General features: G+C 39.4%; 1 protein-coding gene across 2 annotated transcripts in view; it reads right to left on the bottom strand.

Annotated features, from left to right (window-relative positions):
- The window catches only part of COQ3 (coenzyme Q3, methyltransferase), a gene marked incomplete in the record, with an annotated part of 37,075 nt that overhangs the window by 4,914 nt on the left and 13,712 nt on the right, over positions 1-18,449 (bottom strand). For both annotated transcript variants that reach the window (XM_014585173.2, XM_014585172.2), the window contains 4 exon segments: positions 3,103-3,345; positions 5,795-5,894; positions 9,933-10,085; positions 13,734-13,860. In XM_014585173.2, the coding sequence (XP_014440659.2) occupies positions 3,103-3,345; positions 5,795-5,894; positions 9,933-10,085; positions 13,734-13,860 (623 nt within the window).

Genomic DNA, 18,449 nt, shown 5'->3' with positions numbered 1-18,449 from the left:
TGGGGGCGGCCCACGCCCTCTACAGAAAAAAAAAAAAAAAAAAAAAAAAAAAACTCTCAAAAAAAATAAAAAAGAAATTTTTTAAAGTTAAAATAAAAACAAAACAAAACAAAAAAACCCTGAGGGGCTGGCAGATGGTATGGTGATTGTGATGTTTGACTTCCACATGGCGGACTGGACTGTGGTTGAAGTCCCAGACCTGTGGCTTGCTTTCTCACTTTCTGATGAGCACATATGCCCTACAGTGAATGAATATAAATAAATAAATTTAAAAAAAAATTCAAAATCAGTAAAAGAAACCCAGTCTATGAATGTGTAGGTATTTCCTACTATCTGAACCTTTGCTATCCAAATGCTTGTTTTCCAAAGACAGGAATCAAATAAATGAAGAGAGTGTTGACATAAAAAAATAACAATAATAAATAAAATTAAGAATTATTTTATTTAACATTATTTGTTATTGTTTTTAAAAATGTGACCAGAGAAAGAGAGAGAGAGAGAGAGAGAGAGAGAGAAAGCAAGCTGCAAGGTCCAAGACTTGAACTACAGTCAGCCATGTGGGAGTCCAGTGTCCTTAACCACCACTCTACCTGACAGCCCCATAAATAATTCTTAAAAAGAAACTGTAAAATATCATACATTATCATCACACATTGTAACTTTTCTCTGTAGAACTCTAATATTCTAAATACATATTGTTAAGAATCATTCATGAATATCAGGACCAGCAGATGGCAAATGGTTACATTGCTGGACTCCCACATAATTGACCATGGCTCAAGTCCCAGACTGGTGGCTTGAAACTCATGCCTGGCATGTATGTGCGCATGCCCAAGATCTTAAGAGAAGAATCGAGGGAAGGAATTGTGGCATGACCATCCCCCCTGAGGGATCATTTCTCAAAATTTCTGTCTCTCCATCTTTCTCTGTCTCTCCAATGAGTGCGCACACCCTATAGCAACAATTTCTCTAAAAAAATAAATAAAAAAGAATTATTGAGGCTGGCAGGTGGCATGGCATTGGGGGTGCTGAACTCCCACATGGCCGACCACGGTCTAAGTCCTAGACCTAGTGGCTTTCTCTCCCTCTCATTCTGTCCCTCTCTGGTCAAATTAAAATAAATAAATAAATACAATTAAATAAAATAGTTTTAAAAAGGAATTACTTATGACTATCTCATGTGTATTCTAAAAAATCATATATCCTAGGAAAATGGTGGTAATAGTAATTTATTAAAATATAAGCCTTATATTAAAGCAAAAATTAGTTTTAAAGGGGCCAGCAGGTGGCACGGTGGTGTAGGTGCTGGACTTCCACATGGCTAAACACAGTTTGAGTCCTGGACCTGGTGGCTTGTAAATCACCCCAGGCACATGTGTGTGTGGATGCCCAAAATCCAAGAGGAAAATGGAGAAGGGATTATGGCATAGCCATTCCCCTGGGGGGGGGGGAATTTCTCACTTTCTCTCTCACTATTTCCGCCTCTCTCTGGTGAGTGCACACGCCTTATGGCAAAAGCTTAAAACAAAGTTTTATTTAGGAGCTACCTGGTTGCCTGGTGGTTAAGGGAGCTAGAAGCTACATGGTCCATGTGGTTCAAGTCCCAGATCTGGTGGCTTAAAAAAACATGCTGGGCACATGTGCATGTATACCCAAAATCTGAACAGGCTGGAGAAATAAAGAGACTGCAACATGGCCACAACACGTGGAGATCACTTCCCCTCTCTCCTTCTCTTTTTATCTCTGTCTTACTCTGGTGAGCACACACGCCCTGGCAAATTTTAAAAGTAAACGTACATTTAGATAAGGGTTAAGCATTTCATCTTTTAACTTATATAGACACACACATATCATTTCATAATTTTTTAAAGATTTGTTTCTTCTATGAGCAAGTGAAGCAGACAAAGAGAAAGAGAGAGGCACAGCAGTAATGCGCTGCTCAAGAGTAGCCAGGTCGTACAGGGCAACTGTGTGAATCTCTGGCCTGTCAGTCTGAAATACACGGGGCACGCCAGCAAGTGCCCAAGACCTGACAGACTGGAAGACTGAAATCATGGTGTGATTAGACGCTGTGGAGGGTGTTTACTTCTCCCTCTCCGTCTCTGTCTCTCTCATGTGTGTGCACACACACTGTCACAAATAAAGAAAAAGAGAGAGGGCAAGGGAGGCAGCACCCTACCAGGTCTCGACACCCTAATCCATCTCCAGCTTTAGACAGCCTGGTCATGGGCATATGTGTGCCCAGGGTACTCGGGGAGGCCTCCAGACATGAAACTGGAACCTTCCCATGTGGCTCAGCCTCACAGAGCACTGCGTCTCACAGCTGCACCACTGGCCCCTCTAGTAAGCTTTTGACCTGACAGAGCCAATACAGGCACCCTAACAACACTTAGGGATATTTATTAAAAGGTCATTTGGAACCACATTCAGAGAACTAAGTCTATGGCAAATGATATAAGTCTAATAATGAACGGGAAGAACCAGGACTTGAATTCAAAAGATCAAGTCTTAATCCCACTTAGGCACTTAGTGACCTTTGACATCTCACAAATCTTGAGTCCTCACAGGTCACAGGAAATAACAATGCCTACCTTTTCTTCCTCACCTGGTTGTAGGTAAAATCATATGTATAAAATACTCTTTCATAAGCTGAAGATTGTTTATATATAGCTCACATTCAGAATTACTAAACAAATCAAAGTAAGTTTAAGTAATTATGCTAGCAATTATTTTTATTGATTTTTAAGTATTAATCCAAGTCATTTTCTCAGTAATTGTCATTCAGTGTTCATTAAGTACTTAATCTAGACTACTGATGGGAGATTTTTGCTATAAATGTATTATGTTCCAGTGTTCAGCACCAACATTTTTCAAGACACCTAGGCATCAAGATACCAATAGGACACTGGAAAATCCTGGTGTCAGGGTAAGCTGTGGGGCAGAAGTACTCTCCAGCAGAGACGATGCCCCTAATCCTGGCTTTTAGCTCCTTCTTTCCTCCACCTTGCCTGCTGGACTCCTGAAGTATTACGGAGCATTTCATTGCTATGGATACATACATACACTCAGAAGAAAAATCAAAGAAAATTTCATAAGTCTTACTTTCAAGACCTGACAGCAGCACTGTATAAACGTTTCTAATTCAATCACGTGTTCAACAACTTCGGAAGCCACAACGGCATCAAACGTTTCTGTAGTCTCTTCCACAATCTCTTCAAGGGAACAGGCTCTGTATTCTATCCTCTTGTCCAGGACTGGATCAAATGATTTATGGCAGCGCGCTATTTTAATGTTCTTATCCACAGGATCGATTCCAGTAACTGAAGCCCCTAGCCGCCCTAGAGGCTAGAGGAATAAAAAATGTTACCCTCAGGAAGAAAACAGAACACATGTTAGCAATAAAAAGCTTACAAAAAATGAAGTAAGATTCACCATGATGTGATAAGTAGTGGAGATCACTTATGGGCACATGGAAGCTCATATACCATTTTCTCTAGTGTGTATACATTTCAAATTTTTCATAATCAAAACCTTAAAAGTGAGAACAACAATTTTTTGGGTTTTTTTTTTTTTGGAGAGGTTTTTGCTATAGGGCATGAGCACTTGCCAGAGAGACAGAGACAGACAGAGAGATAGAAAGTGAGAAATCACCCCCCAGGGGGGATGGCCACGCTGCAATCCCTTCTCCTTCATTCTCCTCTCGGGATCTTGGGCACGCAAGCACACGTGCCTGGCATTTAAGCCACCGGGTCCAGGACTTGAACTGTGGCCGACTACATGGGAGTTGAGAGACACAGCCATTATGCTAACCGCTGGTCCCGAGAACAACGATTTAAAACAATAAAAATCTTATCAAGAGCCACTTGAGAACAGTGGAAAAAATTATCTATACTCTCTAGGTACATTTACATGCATGTTGCACAGTATTAACTTTTTTTGTTTTTTTTTTGGAACGGTTTTTTTCTATAGGGCGCGTGTGCTCGCCAGAAAGACAGAGAAACAGAGAGACAGAAAGCAAGAAATCACCCCCCGGGGTGCAATCTCTTCTCCTCCATTCTCCTCTCAGGATCTTGGGAACACACGCACATGGGCCCAGCGTGAGTTTAAGCCACCGGGTGCAGTACTCAAACCGCGGTCGACTACGTGGGAGTCCAGCGACATAGTCATTACGCTAACTTTGGGTACATGGGCACATTCGCCAGACATGTTTTTGAAAGAGCTGGGGTTGGGATTTGATCCACTGTTGGCTATGTTGGATCAACCTTGGCTATGGGGTCAGCCCAACAGTTTAATCCTTTTGTTTTTTTAAGAATTATTTTATTTAACTGTATTTATTTATTTATTTTAATAGACCAAAGATAGAGGGGGGAGAGAAAGGGAAAGTGAGAAAGCAAGTTGCCAGGTCTAGGACTCAAACCATGGTTGGCCACGTGGGAGACCAGGGCCCCCAACCACCATGCCATGTGCTGGCCCCAAGAGGCTTAATTTTAGTAAAAACTTACATAGTATTTATATTAACAAGGTTAATCAGTAAGCGTGAAGTATAAATTGTACTTTAAGTCTCCTGAAATTTCATAACTAACAACCAAAGAAATTAGCTCACTGCCAAGTAAAGAACATGATTTCCATGCATGTGGGAACATAGCTGTACATCAAAAGCCTCTGTCAGCTTCACTGTCTACTTTGGTTGAGTTATGGACCTTGACAGTTCCACTTTCCAGTGAATCTTAACTTACATTTGTATTCTACTGTTGCTTAAAATATCTTTCAAAGATCAAATTAGGGGGCAACCAGAAAGTTCTTGTGTTCACAGAAGACAAAATAGAACTACAAGGCATAGATGTATAAACTAAAGCAAATACTTTTCATAGGAAGGACAATCCTTCTACATACCCTAAAGCAACAAAGAAAAGAAAAGCCCCACAAAAGGCAAATGTGCGTGCATGCCTGAAGTCCAGAGAGGAGAATGGCGAATGGAATGCAGAGTGACCATCCCCCCAGGGGGTGACTTTTCACTTTCTTTCTCTCTGTCTCTCCAGTGAGTACACCTGCCCCATAGCAAAATCTCTCTCTAAAGAAAGAAAAAAGGAAAACACATCTGTGCATGTATGTGCATGCCCAAAATCCTGAGAGGAAAATGGACGAAAAGGGATTGCAGTGTGGTCATTCACGCATAGGGGATACTTTCTCACTTGCACTATCTGTCTCTCTCTCCCTCTCTCTCAGCAGGTACATGCACCCTATATCAATTTTTTTTAAAATCTACATTATGCATTTCTTTTTAAAAATGCTGAACAATATTATTTGTTGAAATGGCTAAATGAGGTACAAGCCCTGTTTCTCTCAATTCTTTTTTCTCTAGTTAAAAATGGCAGGAAAGGGCCAGTTTGTGGCTTGATAGTTAAGGCAGATGGATCCCACATCGGGGACCACAAGGTTCAAGTCAGAGACCCATGGCTTGAAAAACACATTGGGAGGAGCCAGCAGGTGGTGTGATGGTTAAGTGCACTGAACTCCCACATGGCCAACTATGGTTCAAGTTGTGGAACTGGCATGTTGCTTTCTCTCTTTCTCTTTCACACACACTGTCCCTCTCTAGTCAAATTAAAAGAAAACACATTGGGGGTGTGTGTGCCCAAACATCTTGAAAGGAAGGAAAGATAGAAGAAAAGGGATTGCGATATTCCCCTTGGTTCCTTTTCATGTCTCTGTCTCTATCCAGTGAGTGCATATGCCCTCTGCCAAATATATAATAAATATATAGACAATAGTAGAAAAATTATAAGTCACCTACTTCAGTTAACAATCCACCACCGCAGCCAACATCGAGAATCTTCATCCCAGACAAAGGTTTTCCTGGCTGGTGATTAGCAACTGCTTTCAAAAGATTGTCTCTTAAAAAAAATTAAAAACATATGAAAACAAATGATTAATATTATCAATGAAAAGTTTTAAAAATAGACAATTTTCAAGAAAATATTAACTCTTTTTTAAATAGATATTGATATTTTAGATAAATACATCTTTTATTTTCAGCACTAAATGACATATTTAATTTATAAAACATTTGCAATGACCCAAAGCAGGAGTTTTAAAGCAAAGTTCTAAAATAACCCAACAGTAGTTATAACTTTATTATTACTTTAGTAATAATAAATGTACAAAATATCAATACTGTAGCTTAGATTAACCCAATTTTATGTGCTTGCGATATCACGACACCTGAAACACTAGCTATGTTTTCAGTAATTATTAAACCCATTTCATGTTAGCAACAAATCAATTATTATGGGAGACATATTTTTAGAATTTGCCTATATTCTCTTCTAAATTAAATCTCTTTTAATCTTTTAAGTTAGTGGTGTCCTCATTTAAGAGCATGTAAATAAGCATCCAAATCAAGTAAATTTAATTCTAAGATAATCATAGCAATGCTATACTGCAAACACAAACACACATGCACGCAACACATACAGGTAGATATATACCTAAGAGGACTATAAAGACATTTTTAAATTGAACTATACATAAATTTTAGTTATACTTTTACTAAAATAAATATTATATATAATGAGGCTATCAAGATTTTTTTTCTTTCTTTGAGAGAGATTTTTGCTAGAGGGCACGTAGGTTCACCAGAGAGACAGAAAGTGAGAAATCACCCCTGGGGGGATGGCCAGGCTGCAATCCCTTCTCCATTCTCCTCTCGAGATTTTGGGCATGCATGTCCTCATGCTTGGTGTAAGTTTCAAGCTGCTGGGACAGGGACTCAAACCATGGTCGGCTACATGAGAGTCCAGTGATGTAACCAGTATGCCATCTGCTGGTCCCAATATTTTTTATTTTTATTAAAATCAATTAAATAATCAGAATGACGTGGATAGTCATCAAGCAGATCTCTTTAGACTATAACACTGAAAGGACCCATTTCAAATAAAGACCCATTAGTTCTTCAAATAGTTTCCAGAATGATTCCTTTATAGCATAATCTAGATCGTATTACTGCCCTTAATGACATACAACTATGCTCAAAATAAAACCTAAACTTTTAACCATAGCTTTCACCCCTCTGAGTGATCTGTTTCATATGACGTGTAAATAAAGATGTCACAGGTCCAGTTATAATGTCAAGCACTAATATGGTGAGTTCCACAGGCTCAAACCACATGGGAGCCCAGGATTGGATTCCAGATCCAACCTAAAGGCCTGGTGTGGTGGCATGCTCCTGTAATTCCTGCAGGTTTTGAAAGCTGAGGCAAGGGGTAACAAGCTCAAGACTGGCTTGGTCAACATAGTGAGACCCTGTCTGGAAGAGCCACGTATGGCAGTGTGCACCTGTGGTCCCAGCTGGTCGGGAGGCTGACATAGGAGGATCAGACATGACAAGACCCTGTCTTAAAACAAAAAAAAAGTCACAATATATTAAATAGAAGAGTTATCAAACTTAGACTGCATCAAAATCACTTGGAAGGTTTGCTAAAACACAGACCACTGATAGTCCAGAGCAGCTGGCAGGAGAGGAAACCTGAGATTTTACAGTTCTAATGAATTTCCAAGTAAGAGTGATGATATTGCTGGTTCAGAGTCTACACTTACTTTGAAAATCAGTGATCCAAAAGAAACGAAAAATTAAGTCCAGCCCTCAGGCTCTGTACAAGGTAAATTCTCAAAAAATGATCTGTTAAATCAAACTGTCTCAGCAGTATTTCCTTTAACGGAACTGCCTAAAGAACAGTAGGACACTGTAGATTTATAGTTATAAAATGGCCTTCGTGGGATAGGACCCTAGTTCCTTTTCTAAGAATTTAATTCGAATTAACCTGATAATGTTTAAAAATGCTTTAAGTTATGTCATGGAAGCAGCCTATAATTTGGGTGATGTTAATAAAACTTAATGGTGGATGGGACCAGCAGGTGGCATGTAGTTAAGGCACTGGACTCCCATATGGTCGACCACAGTTCAAGTCCTGGACCTGATGGCTTATTTTCTTACTTTCCTGCTCTCCCTTTCTCTGGTCAAATTAAAAAGTAATAATAATAATAAATGTATTTGAATAAATAATTTTTTAAAACAAAACAAAACTAAACTAATAGTCAGGCCCAGCAGGTGGCATGGTGGTTAAGGTATTAACTTCCATGGTTAGTCCTGGACCTGGAGGCTTGGAAAATCAAGCTGGGCACATGTCCATGCATACCCAAAATCCCAAGAGGAGAATGGAGGAGAAAGGACTGAGGCATGGCCATCCCCCTAGGGGGTGATTTCTTACCATCCCTTTCAGTCTCTTTCTGGTGAATGCACATGCCCCAGGTTGCCTTTAAGGTTTCTAACGCAAAAATCTTAAAAACAAACAAACAAAATAATGGTTTTAGGGCGAGCCCTATAGTGTGGCATTGAAGCTCTGTGCATTGAAACCTGGATCCCACATGACTGATGATGGCTCAAGTCCCAGGCCCAGCAGCTTGAAAAATGCACGTGGTACATACGTGCCCTAAATCCTGACAGGACAGAGAAATGAAGGAAAAAGATTGTGGCGTGAAGACGTCCATCTACTGGGGAGAGGTGGTGGCGGTGGTGGTGGTGGTGTGCTTTCTCTCTCCTCTAATCCCTTGGCAATTAAAATTTAAAACTGCTTACGACCTCTAGCAATTAAAAAGAAAATTAATGGTGCTGAATAGTGGATATCAAAGAGTCTCTCTAACTTCCAAAGTAAGATGCATCGTTTTTTTAATAGATTTAAAAAAAATTTTTACTATTCTTATGTTTTTTTTTTAAACATTTGATTGCTATACATCATTCAGCTTGTAAAGAGAATTTACATAACATGAAATACATCTTAGACCAGTTCAGGTCAGAATACTATACATGTTATGATCAATAGATAATAAACCATTTCTGTGTTTCTTCTCTCTTTTTTTTCTCCCTGATTTCCTTCCCTATACTCTTCCCTTCTCCCATCCTCCTTCCACACTATCTCCAGGTCCATAACTATTTTCACTGCTTTTATGCCCTCCAGTTTATGCCCTCCAGTTTATGCCCTCCAGTCTATCACTCTTTATTGGAGTGAGGATAATCAGTATATAATAAAGTAGAGACATACAATAACTTTCATACCCTGGTTTGCTTCACTCAGCAGTAAATCTTCCATATTTGACCATTTTCTATCAAATGCCAGGGTCGTCTTTTTTTTTTATGGCAGAATAGTATTCCATAGAGTATATGTGCCACACTTTTTCAATCCATTCTTCTACTTATAGACATTTTGGTTGGTTCCATGTCTTAGCAATCGTGAAAATGACACAATAAGCACTGATGTGCAAATGCTTTTCCTCCTGTCCTGAGGGTAGTTACCCAGGAGTGGGATATTTAGATCATATGGTGGTTCTATTTGTAGGTCTTTGAGGAACCTCCATATTGTTTTCCACAGTGACTAAACCAATTTACATTTCCACGAAGAGTGTAGGAGAGTTCCCCTTTCACCAAATCCCTACCCACACTTACCATTTTTCATATTTTTAATCTTTGCCATGCGGACAGAGGTTAGGAGGTATCTCATTGTGGTTTTAATTTGCATCTCCCTTATGATGAGGGATGTTGAGCATTTCCTCATATGCTTTTTGGCTCTTGGTATGTCTTCCTTAGAGAGGTTTTTGTTCAGCTCATTTTCCCATCCTTTAATTGAGTTTATCTTTTTTTTTTCAGGTAAGTCACTTGAGTTCCCTTGTGTATTCTGGTTATTAGTTCCTTATCTGAGGCATATTTTACAAAAATATTTTCCCATCCTGAGGATTGTCAATTCACACTAATTACTGTGTCCTTTGCTGAAACTGTACCATTTTAAACCCAAGTATAAAGTAAGAGAAAAATGAATGCAAAATAAGATGAATTCTATAAAAGTTACACTTCAAAAGACTTAGCATTTTTGGAATATTACCTTATAAATGGCACCCTCAGGTCATTCATAGAATGAAGAGGTGCATATATTCCTTCCTCATCCCACCACTTCTGGGCCAGGGCCTGGAAGGTTTTAACCTCACTGCTGTCAACAGTAGTTTGTGAAGTACTGTATAGTCTCGTCCAAAGATACCTAAAAGGTAAAATTAAAGAGTCAGGCAAAAATGCCACTTTAAAACCTGCAACATGGGCTATATGGTGTAGAAAGATATCCTTATTTACAATTTACTAGATGCTAAATATAAGAAGACTTCAAAAGTTTCATAGGAAAATAGAATTCAAGTGTGAATTTATTTTGCTACAGAAAATTTTGAAATCCACTCATGCTTTTCTTATAATATGCATTTACCATGAATTTTCAAGGACTCCTTCATACATATATTGCTTGCTTTTTTTGATACTTTAAAAACAAGTGTTTTTTCCCCTTTTCTTTTAAGATAAAATCTCCTCATGTTGTGGTCATCATGCCTCAGTCTCCCAAGCAGCTGGGACCATAGACACACACTACCACCATGCACAGCCTTTAGGTTGAACCAGGAATTGAATGGGGTCTCCCATGTGGTCAAAGCCTCCACAGGGCAGCATCTTAGCAGCACACATACCTGGGCCTAAAACCAAGCCTGCTTATAATCACGCTGCTTATAAATATATAAATACACACATATATAAACACACACATATGTGTATATTTACATATAGATGTGAATATATATTCACAGATGAAACAAAATAATTTCCTTTTGAAGTAAGTTACTTAAAACAGAACTTCATAAAACTTGGCCTTTTGAGTTACACCTAATAATAAAATAACTACCATTTATTAATCACTTATTAAATGGCAGGTACTGTATAAGAATTCCACATAGGTCATATCTCATTTAAATGTTGTGACTACTTCACAAGGTACTACTATTATCCTGTTTTACAGATAAGAAAAGGGAGGCTCAGAGAGATTAAGTACAGTTGGGCTTCTGTATCCGCAGAGTCTGCATCTGCGGACTCAACCAATCCTGGATCAAAAATAATTGAAAAAAAAAACTGGTTGCATCTGTTCTGAACATATACAAACTTTCTTCCTTGTAATTATTACCTAAACAACACAGAGTAACAACTTCTATAACATTTGTGTTTTATCAGGTATTCTAAGTAATCTAGAGAATGATTTAAAGCACATAGGAAGATGTTTTATGCAAATACTATGCCGTTATATACAAGGGACTTGCTTATCTGCTAATTTTGGTATCTGCTGGGGTCCTGGACCCAGTCCTTCACAAATACTGAGGGGTGACCATAAATAGTGGAACTAGCATTTGAACCTAGGTGCCTCCTATTCTTCCCACCATTTCTACTGCTAGGACCCTAGTCCAAGACCCCATCATCTCTTGTCTAAAATATTCTAGCCTGCTAATTAGTATAGCTGCTTCCTACTTTCTCCTCTTCCAATCTGTTCAGGATTCAACCAGAGTGACTGTTTCAAAATATAAGTAATATAAATTTGATCATGCTATTTTCCCACATAACATGCTTCGATGGCTTCCCAGTGCCATTAGGAAAAAGACCAAAATCTTTTACGTGACTTACAAAATTGTGATTTAGTTCCCAATTTCTTTCTTCTCCAAACTATCATCCTACCAGTCTCATCTTCTCTACTCCAGTCATATGGGCCTCCTTTCAATTCTCTGAACCAACCAGGCTTGCTCACGTAACGTGAATTGGTCCCTCTGCTTGGACATTCCTCCCACATTCTATTTTACCTTCCCCAAACATCTAGTTAATTCCTTTTCATCTTTCAGATCTTAGTGGAAATGGAATGGTACCTAAGAAGTCTTCCCTGAGGAGCCAGCAAATGGCATGGCAGTTGGCATGGACTCAAACTACTGTTGGGCATGTGGGATCTGGGGCCAGCAAGTGGCGTGATGGTTAGGATGCTGGACTCCCACATGGCAGACCACAGATCAAGTCCCAGACCTGGAGGCTTGCTTTCTCACTTTCCTTATCTCTCTCTGGTGAGCACATGTGCCCTATAGAAAAAAAATAATATAATAACAATAACAAAATTAAATTTTAAAATTCTATTATTTTCCTTGAGAGAGATTTTTGTAACAGGCATGTGTGCTTGATGGAGAGATAGAAAGAGACAGAGAGACAGAAAACAAGAAATCACCACCTAGGGGGGAAGGCCACACCACAATCCCTTCTCCTCCATTCTCCTCTCGAGATTTTGGGCATGCACACACATGCACCCTGCATGAGTTTTAAGCCAACTTAGAATATAAAGGTCAAGTTTAATGCTATGCTACATTATTCACAAGGTTAGAAACTGGCTTATAAAATACAATTACAGAAAGATATTCTTTGATTCAGTCCCACTATCAAGAATGCATACTTTGGAGCCAGCAGGTGGCATGGTGGTTAAGGGCTCTGGACTCCCACATGGCTGACAGAGATTTAAGTCAGGGACCTGGTGGCTTGTTTTCTCACTTTTCTTTCTTTTCTGTCTCTGTGTCTATCTTTGGTCCAATTAAAATAAATAAATAAATAAATGAATGAATAAATAAAGTTAAATAAAAACAATTCTTAAAAAATGCATACTTAGGGAACCAGCAGTTAGCGTAATGGCTATGTCGCTGGACTCCCACGTAGCCGACCGTGGTTCACGTCCCGGACCCAGTAGCTTAAAACTCATGCTGGGCGTGTGTGCGTGCGTGCATGCCCAAGATCCCGAGAGGAGAATGGAGGAGAAGGGATTGCGGCGTGACCATCCCCCCTGGGGGGTGATTTCTCACTTTCTGTCTCTAATGTCTCTCTCTGTCTGTCTGGCGAGCGCACGCACCCTACAGCGAAAATCTCTCCAAAAAAAAAAATGCATACTTATGCACCTTATCACATTTATGTTGAACTGAAGTCATTTAAGATTTGAAGTACTGAATTATTTGTACCCTATCATAAAGATACTATGAGAAAAAAATTTTAAACTCCCCAAGTAATACTGTCTTATATTAAAATAAAAACTATTTCTGAATGAAGTATATGAAATGGCTACATATTATATTACTCTATCAACTTTTCTGTAGGCTTGAAATTTTCCAAATTTAAAAGTTGTTAGAAAATAGGGACCAGCAGATGGTGTAATGGTTACATTGTTGGACTCCCACATAGTCGACCGTGGTTTAAGTCCTGGACCTGGTAACTTAAAACTCATGCTAGGTATGTGTATGTGCGTGTCCAAGATCTCAAGAGGATAATGGAAGAAAAAAGGTTGCAGCATGGCCATTTCCCCTAGGGGGTGATTTCTCTGTCTCTTTGGTGAGTGCACGTGCTCTATAGCAAAAAAAATCCCAAGAAAATAAAGTTCTTAGAAAATAAATTGTTAAAAATATAGAAGCTATTTGAATCAAACCATATGAACAATTGCATATTGACCGGGTTTATTAAACACAATCAATACTAAACTAGTAAGTACTGCACATAATTATGTAAATATTTCCCACATTAATAAATAAGCTCTGGGGCCAGTAGGTAGCACGGTGGTTAAGGTGCTAGACTCCCACATGGCCAACAGTGCTTCAAGTCCCAAACTTGGCAGCTTGAAAATCACACTGGGTATGTATGCATGCATGCCCCAAATCCCAGGAGGAGAATGCAGGAGAAAGGACTGTGGCATGGCCATCCGTGCTGGGGCGGGGAGTGATTTCTTACTTTTCCTTTCACTGTCTCTCTCTTGTGAGCACACATGCCCTATGGCAAAAACCTAAATAAATAAATAAATAAATAAGCTCACCTGCAACTTTTCATCCTATTCAGATAGGAGAAGGTCATTCTATGGGATCTGAACCACATGGTTTTGTATTCGTTGGAAATCCATGGTTTAGTTTGCAGAGTCCAACTGGGCTGATTCTCTGAATACACTGAAAAGGAAATTAAATGTCTAGAGAAAAGCACTGCACAGTTAGAATCCTGATATGCATGTAGTAGAAGAAATTGCATTTTATATGGTAATCTTATAATTGACGAAGGATTTTTAAAATCTTAAATTTGGGTTTCATTTTGAAAAAAATAAAATAGTGCCAGAAGGTGTTGTGGTAATTTGGATGGCTGGATTCCACACGCTGAACTGCATGGTTTGAGTCCCAGACTTAGTGGCTTGAAAAACACACCAGGTTGGCCCAGCCAGGTGGTATGAAGGTTAAGGCGGCTGGATCCCACATGGCCAACTCTGCAGTTCAAGTTCCAGACCTGGTGGGCTTAAAAATCACACTGGGCACATGTGTGTCCATTCCCAAAATCTCAAGAGGGAGAATGGAGGAGAAGGGATTGCAGCATGGTCATTCCCCTGGGGTGAGTGTGGAGGGGTGCTTTCTCACTTTCTCTCTCCGTCAAGTGAACATGTCCTAGAGCAAAACTAAAAAAAAAAAAAAAAAAACCACGCTGGGTGTATATGCACGCATGCCTAAAATCCTAAAAAAGAAAAAGTAGAGAAAGATTGTAGCGTGACCATGATCCAGGGGGCGGGGGCGAAGAGGAGGCTGCTTTCTCACTTTCTCTCTGGTGACTGCATGTGCCCTCTGGCAAATAAAATAAATAAAAAAGGTCTTGCATTTTTTCAAGTAAACAGACATTTTGAAATTATAATCAACAAAAATAAGCAGTGTATATATAAAAGTTTTTTGTGCCAGTAGTTTTTTCACCTATATTATGTTTCATAAAATCTTTGTAAAAAGATGATATTCAGGGAGCCAGCAGTTAACATAATGGCTATGTCGCTGGACTCCCATGTAGTTGACCGCGGTTCGTGTCCCGGACCCAGTGGCTTAAAACTCACGCCGGGCGCGTGTGCATGCGTGCCCAAGATCCCGAGAGGAGAATGGAGGAGAAGGGATTGTGGCGTGACCATCCCCCCTGGGGGGTGATTTCTCGCTTTCTGTCTCTCTCTGTCTGTCTGGCAAGCGCACGTGCCCTATAGTGAAAACCTCTCTCAAAAAAAAAAAAAAAAAAAAAAAAAAAAAAGATGATATTCAGGGACCAGCAGGTAATGTAATGGTTAAGGTGCTGGACATTCCCACATGGCCGACCACGGTTCAAGTCCCAGATTTGGTGGTTTGCTTTCTTACTTCCCTTTCTCTGTCTGTGTCTCTCTCTGGTCAAATTAAAATAAATGAATGAATAAATGAAATTAAATAAATAATTCCTTTAAAAAAAGATAACTTTCAAATATAAACCATTATTGGGCCAGCAAATGGTGTAGTGATTACATCACTGGACTCCCACATACCAACAGCAGTTCAAGTCCTGGACCTAGAGGCTTGAAACTCATGCCGAAAGCATGTGCATTCATAATCAAGATCCTGGGAGGAGAATGGAGAAGGAATTGGGGCATGACCAGTCCCTTTATTTTTTGCCATAGAGCATATGTGTTCAAAGAAAGTTGTGGGGGGGATGAGAAAATACTCCCCATGGAGATGGCCACATCTCAAGCCCTTCTTCATTTCTCCCACCTTTAAGGACTTGGACATATGTGCACATACACCCAGGATGTTCTTCAACCTACTGGTTCTGAAATTCAAACTATGCAGTCAGCCAAGTAAGATCCTCAACCACCATGCCACTGGCCGGCCCAAACTGTTATCGTTTAAAACTACAATAATATTAATTTTGAGATTGCCCATTAAAGCTAGTTGAAATCCTGTCAATTCCATGTTAGCTACATGAAATGGATTTTTAAAGGTAATTTATTTATTTCTTCATGAGCTCATGTGCAACAGAGAGAGACATGGAGACAGTATCCCCCAACAGGGTCAATCAACCCTGGATCACGAGCACGTGCACCCACTGTTTAGGGAGGTCTCCAGAAACAAACCCTAAAACTTTTCATATGGGTTTGTCAAACAGCATGTGGTGATCACTGTGCTACCATCTGGTCACCTCAAATGGATCATTACACACGCATGGTACTCTTTACAGAGGATAAAATGGTATATATAAGACATCCTAAAATAAACAACCAGTCCATGTGTTCAAACTTACATAGGGCTCTGCTTTATGAATCACTTACTCTGCTTGAGAACATTGTTAATAAATAAGCATTCAGACAAAGTAGACATTAAAGTAGAGAAAAGTACCAAGGACAGAGAGAGACCTTTACATCGTAATTAAAAAGGTACAATCCACCAAGAGGACAATGTTTTATTTGTTTAATTTGTTTGCCATGAATAACAGAATTTTTAAAAATATGAAGTAAATATTGACACAACTGAAAGGAGAAATAAACAAATCCAACACTGGATTGTCAGGGACTTTAACATTCTTCTCAGTAATGGATAGAATCACTCAACAGAAAATAAGAAAGAATACAGAACAAAACCATACAACAACCAATAAAATCTACTTGAAATTTATAAAACAATCCACCCAAACAACATAATATACATTCTTTCAGGCATGCATGGAGCTTCGTAAAGAGAGACGACATCTTGGGATGTAAAACATTCTTAACGATTTCAAGAGAAGTGATATCACACAAAGCATATTTTTACAGTAACAGAATCAAACTAGAAAAACAAAAAGGTAACACAAAAAGAGCAAAATACTTGAGTATTAAAGAACACACTTCTAAACAAATCCATGAGTCAGAGACAAAATTCTAGAGAAATTAAAAAAAAATAAAAATGAACTAAAGACTAGCAGATGGTATAGTGGTTGCATCACTGGACTCCCACATGGTTGACCACAGTTCGAGTCCTGGACCTGGTGGCCTGAAACTCACACCAGGTGCTTGTACATGTATGCCCAAGATCCTGAGAGGAGAATGGAGGAGAAGAGAATCACTCCCCCTGAGTGATTCCTCACTTCCCTCTCACTGTCTCTCTCTCCAGTGAACACAAATGCCCTAAGGCAAAAACCTCTACCAAAACAACCCCACTGAACTAAATGAAAATAACTATGTATCATATAAATCTGTATATGTAGTTAGAGCAGAATTTAGAGAGAAATTTATAGCACTGAAAATACTCATATTAAAGGGAAAGGAAGGTCTCAAATCAACGATTTAAGTCTCTATTTCAAGAGAGTAGAAAAAGAGGCAAGAGAATGCCAGAGTAGTAACATAACACTCTGCAATGGTAGACCCACAAGAGGATTCCCAAGGTTCATGTCCCAAGACCTTCCTATAGACTCTGAGTGTGCACACACACGACCATGATCTAGGCTGGCTGAGGTTGCGGGTGGATCTCATGGAAGACGTAAATGAATAAACTTCAAAAAATAAGAAATTTTTAAAAAAGGGAGAGTAAAATAAATGTAAAACTACCAAAACACATATAAGATGAAATAGTTTGAATAGTCAAATAAGTACTAAAGAAAATGAATTCATAGTTAAAAGTTTCTGAAAAGTAAACTGTCAAGCTCAAGTGGCTTTAGTGGTTTATTAAACACTTAAAGAAGAAATAACAGCTGGTGGGACCACCAGTTAGCATAATGGCTATGTCGCTGGACTCCCATGTAGTTGACCACAGTTCAAGTCCGGGACTCAGTGGCTTAAAACTCATGCCGGGTGCTTGTGTGTGCGTGCCCAAGATCCCAAGATCCCGAGAGGAGAATGGAGGAGAAGGGATCGTGGCATGGCCATCCCTCCGGGGGGTGATTTATCACTTTTTGTCTCTCTGTTTATCTGGCAAATGTACACGCCCTGCAGCAAAAACCTCTCCAAAAAAAAAAAAAAAAGGAGAAATAACAGCTGGGAATAACTTTGGAACTCTCGCCACTCTACCTCCTGGTGCTGTAGCACTTGGGCTCACCCCATCCACCAGCAGACTTGAGTCTAGGAGTAACTTTGGACCTTACACCACTGGGTCGCCTGGTGTTCGGGTGCCCTAGGGTCGCCACATCTACATGGAGACTAGGGCCTGGTCTGGGCAAGACTCCTCTCATGAGTGTACCCCAAGGTCCTGGGAGTAACTTTTCAACACACCAGTTGGGCACAGTGTGGGACCTGGTCCTCTTCATTAAATCATATCTCCTTAGCTTGCTACCACCTCATTTGGTAGAGCTAAACATTTGGTAGAAAAGTCAAGCACCTGAAAGTACCCAAAACAGCTCTGATCTGAGAGAAATAGTCAGCCAATAGGAACACACCTGGTAACTAGGAGTGAAATTTCCTCTTCCAGTGCTACAGAATCTACTCTGATAAACAGGAAAAAGTGAATACTACACCAGATGACCAAAACCCAATACAGATCTCGAAGAAATATGAGAAAACAAGGAAGTAACTCTACCCCAAGTGAGAGCAGTAGCCACTCACCAACACTGGACAGCACAGAAGGATGCACAGAAATGTCAGGGAAAAAATTTCGAATATTCATAGTGACAAAATTCATTGAGATGCAACAGAAAACAGACAATCTGTTCCAGGAAAAGAGAAAATCATTTTTGGACATGAAAGATGAATTTTTTAAAGAATTATTTTATTTAATTTTATTCATTGTCTTTTTTTTTTTTTTTT

This window comes from Tupaia chinensis, unplaced genomic scaffold (genome assembly GCF_000334495.1).
Source record: "Tupaia chinensis unplaced genomic scaffold, TupChi_1.0 Scaffold149168_1, whole genome shotgun sequence".
NCBI classification, from domain to species: Eukaryota; Metazoa; Chordata; class Mammalia; order Scandentia; family Tupaiidae; genus Tupaia; species Tupaia belangeri.
This window is presented reverse-complemented; position numbering and strand designations above follow the sequence as displayed.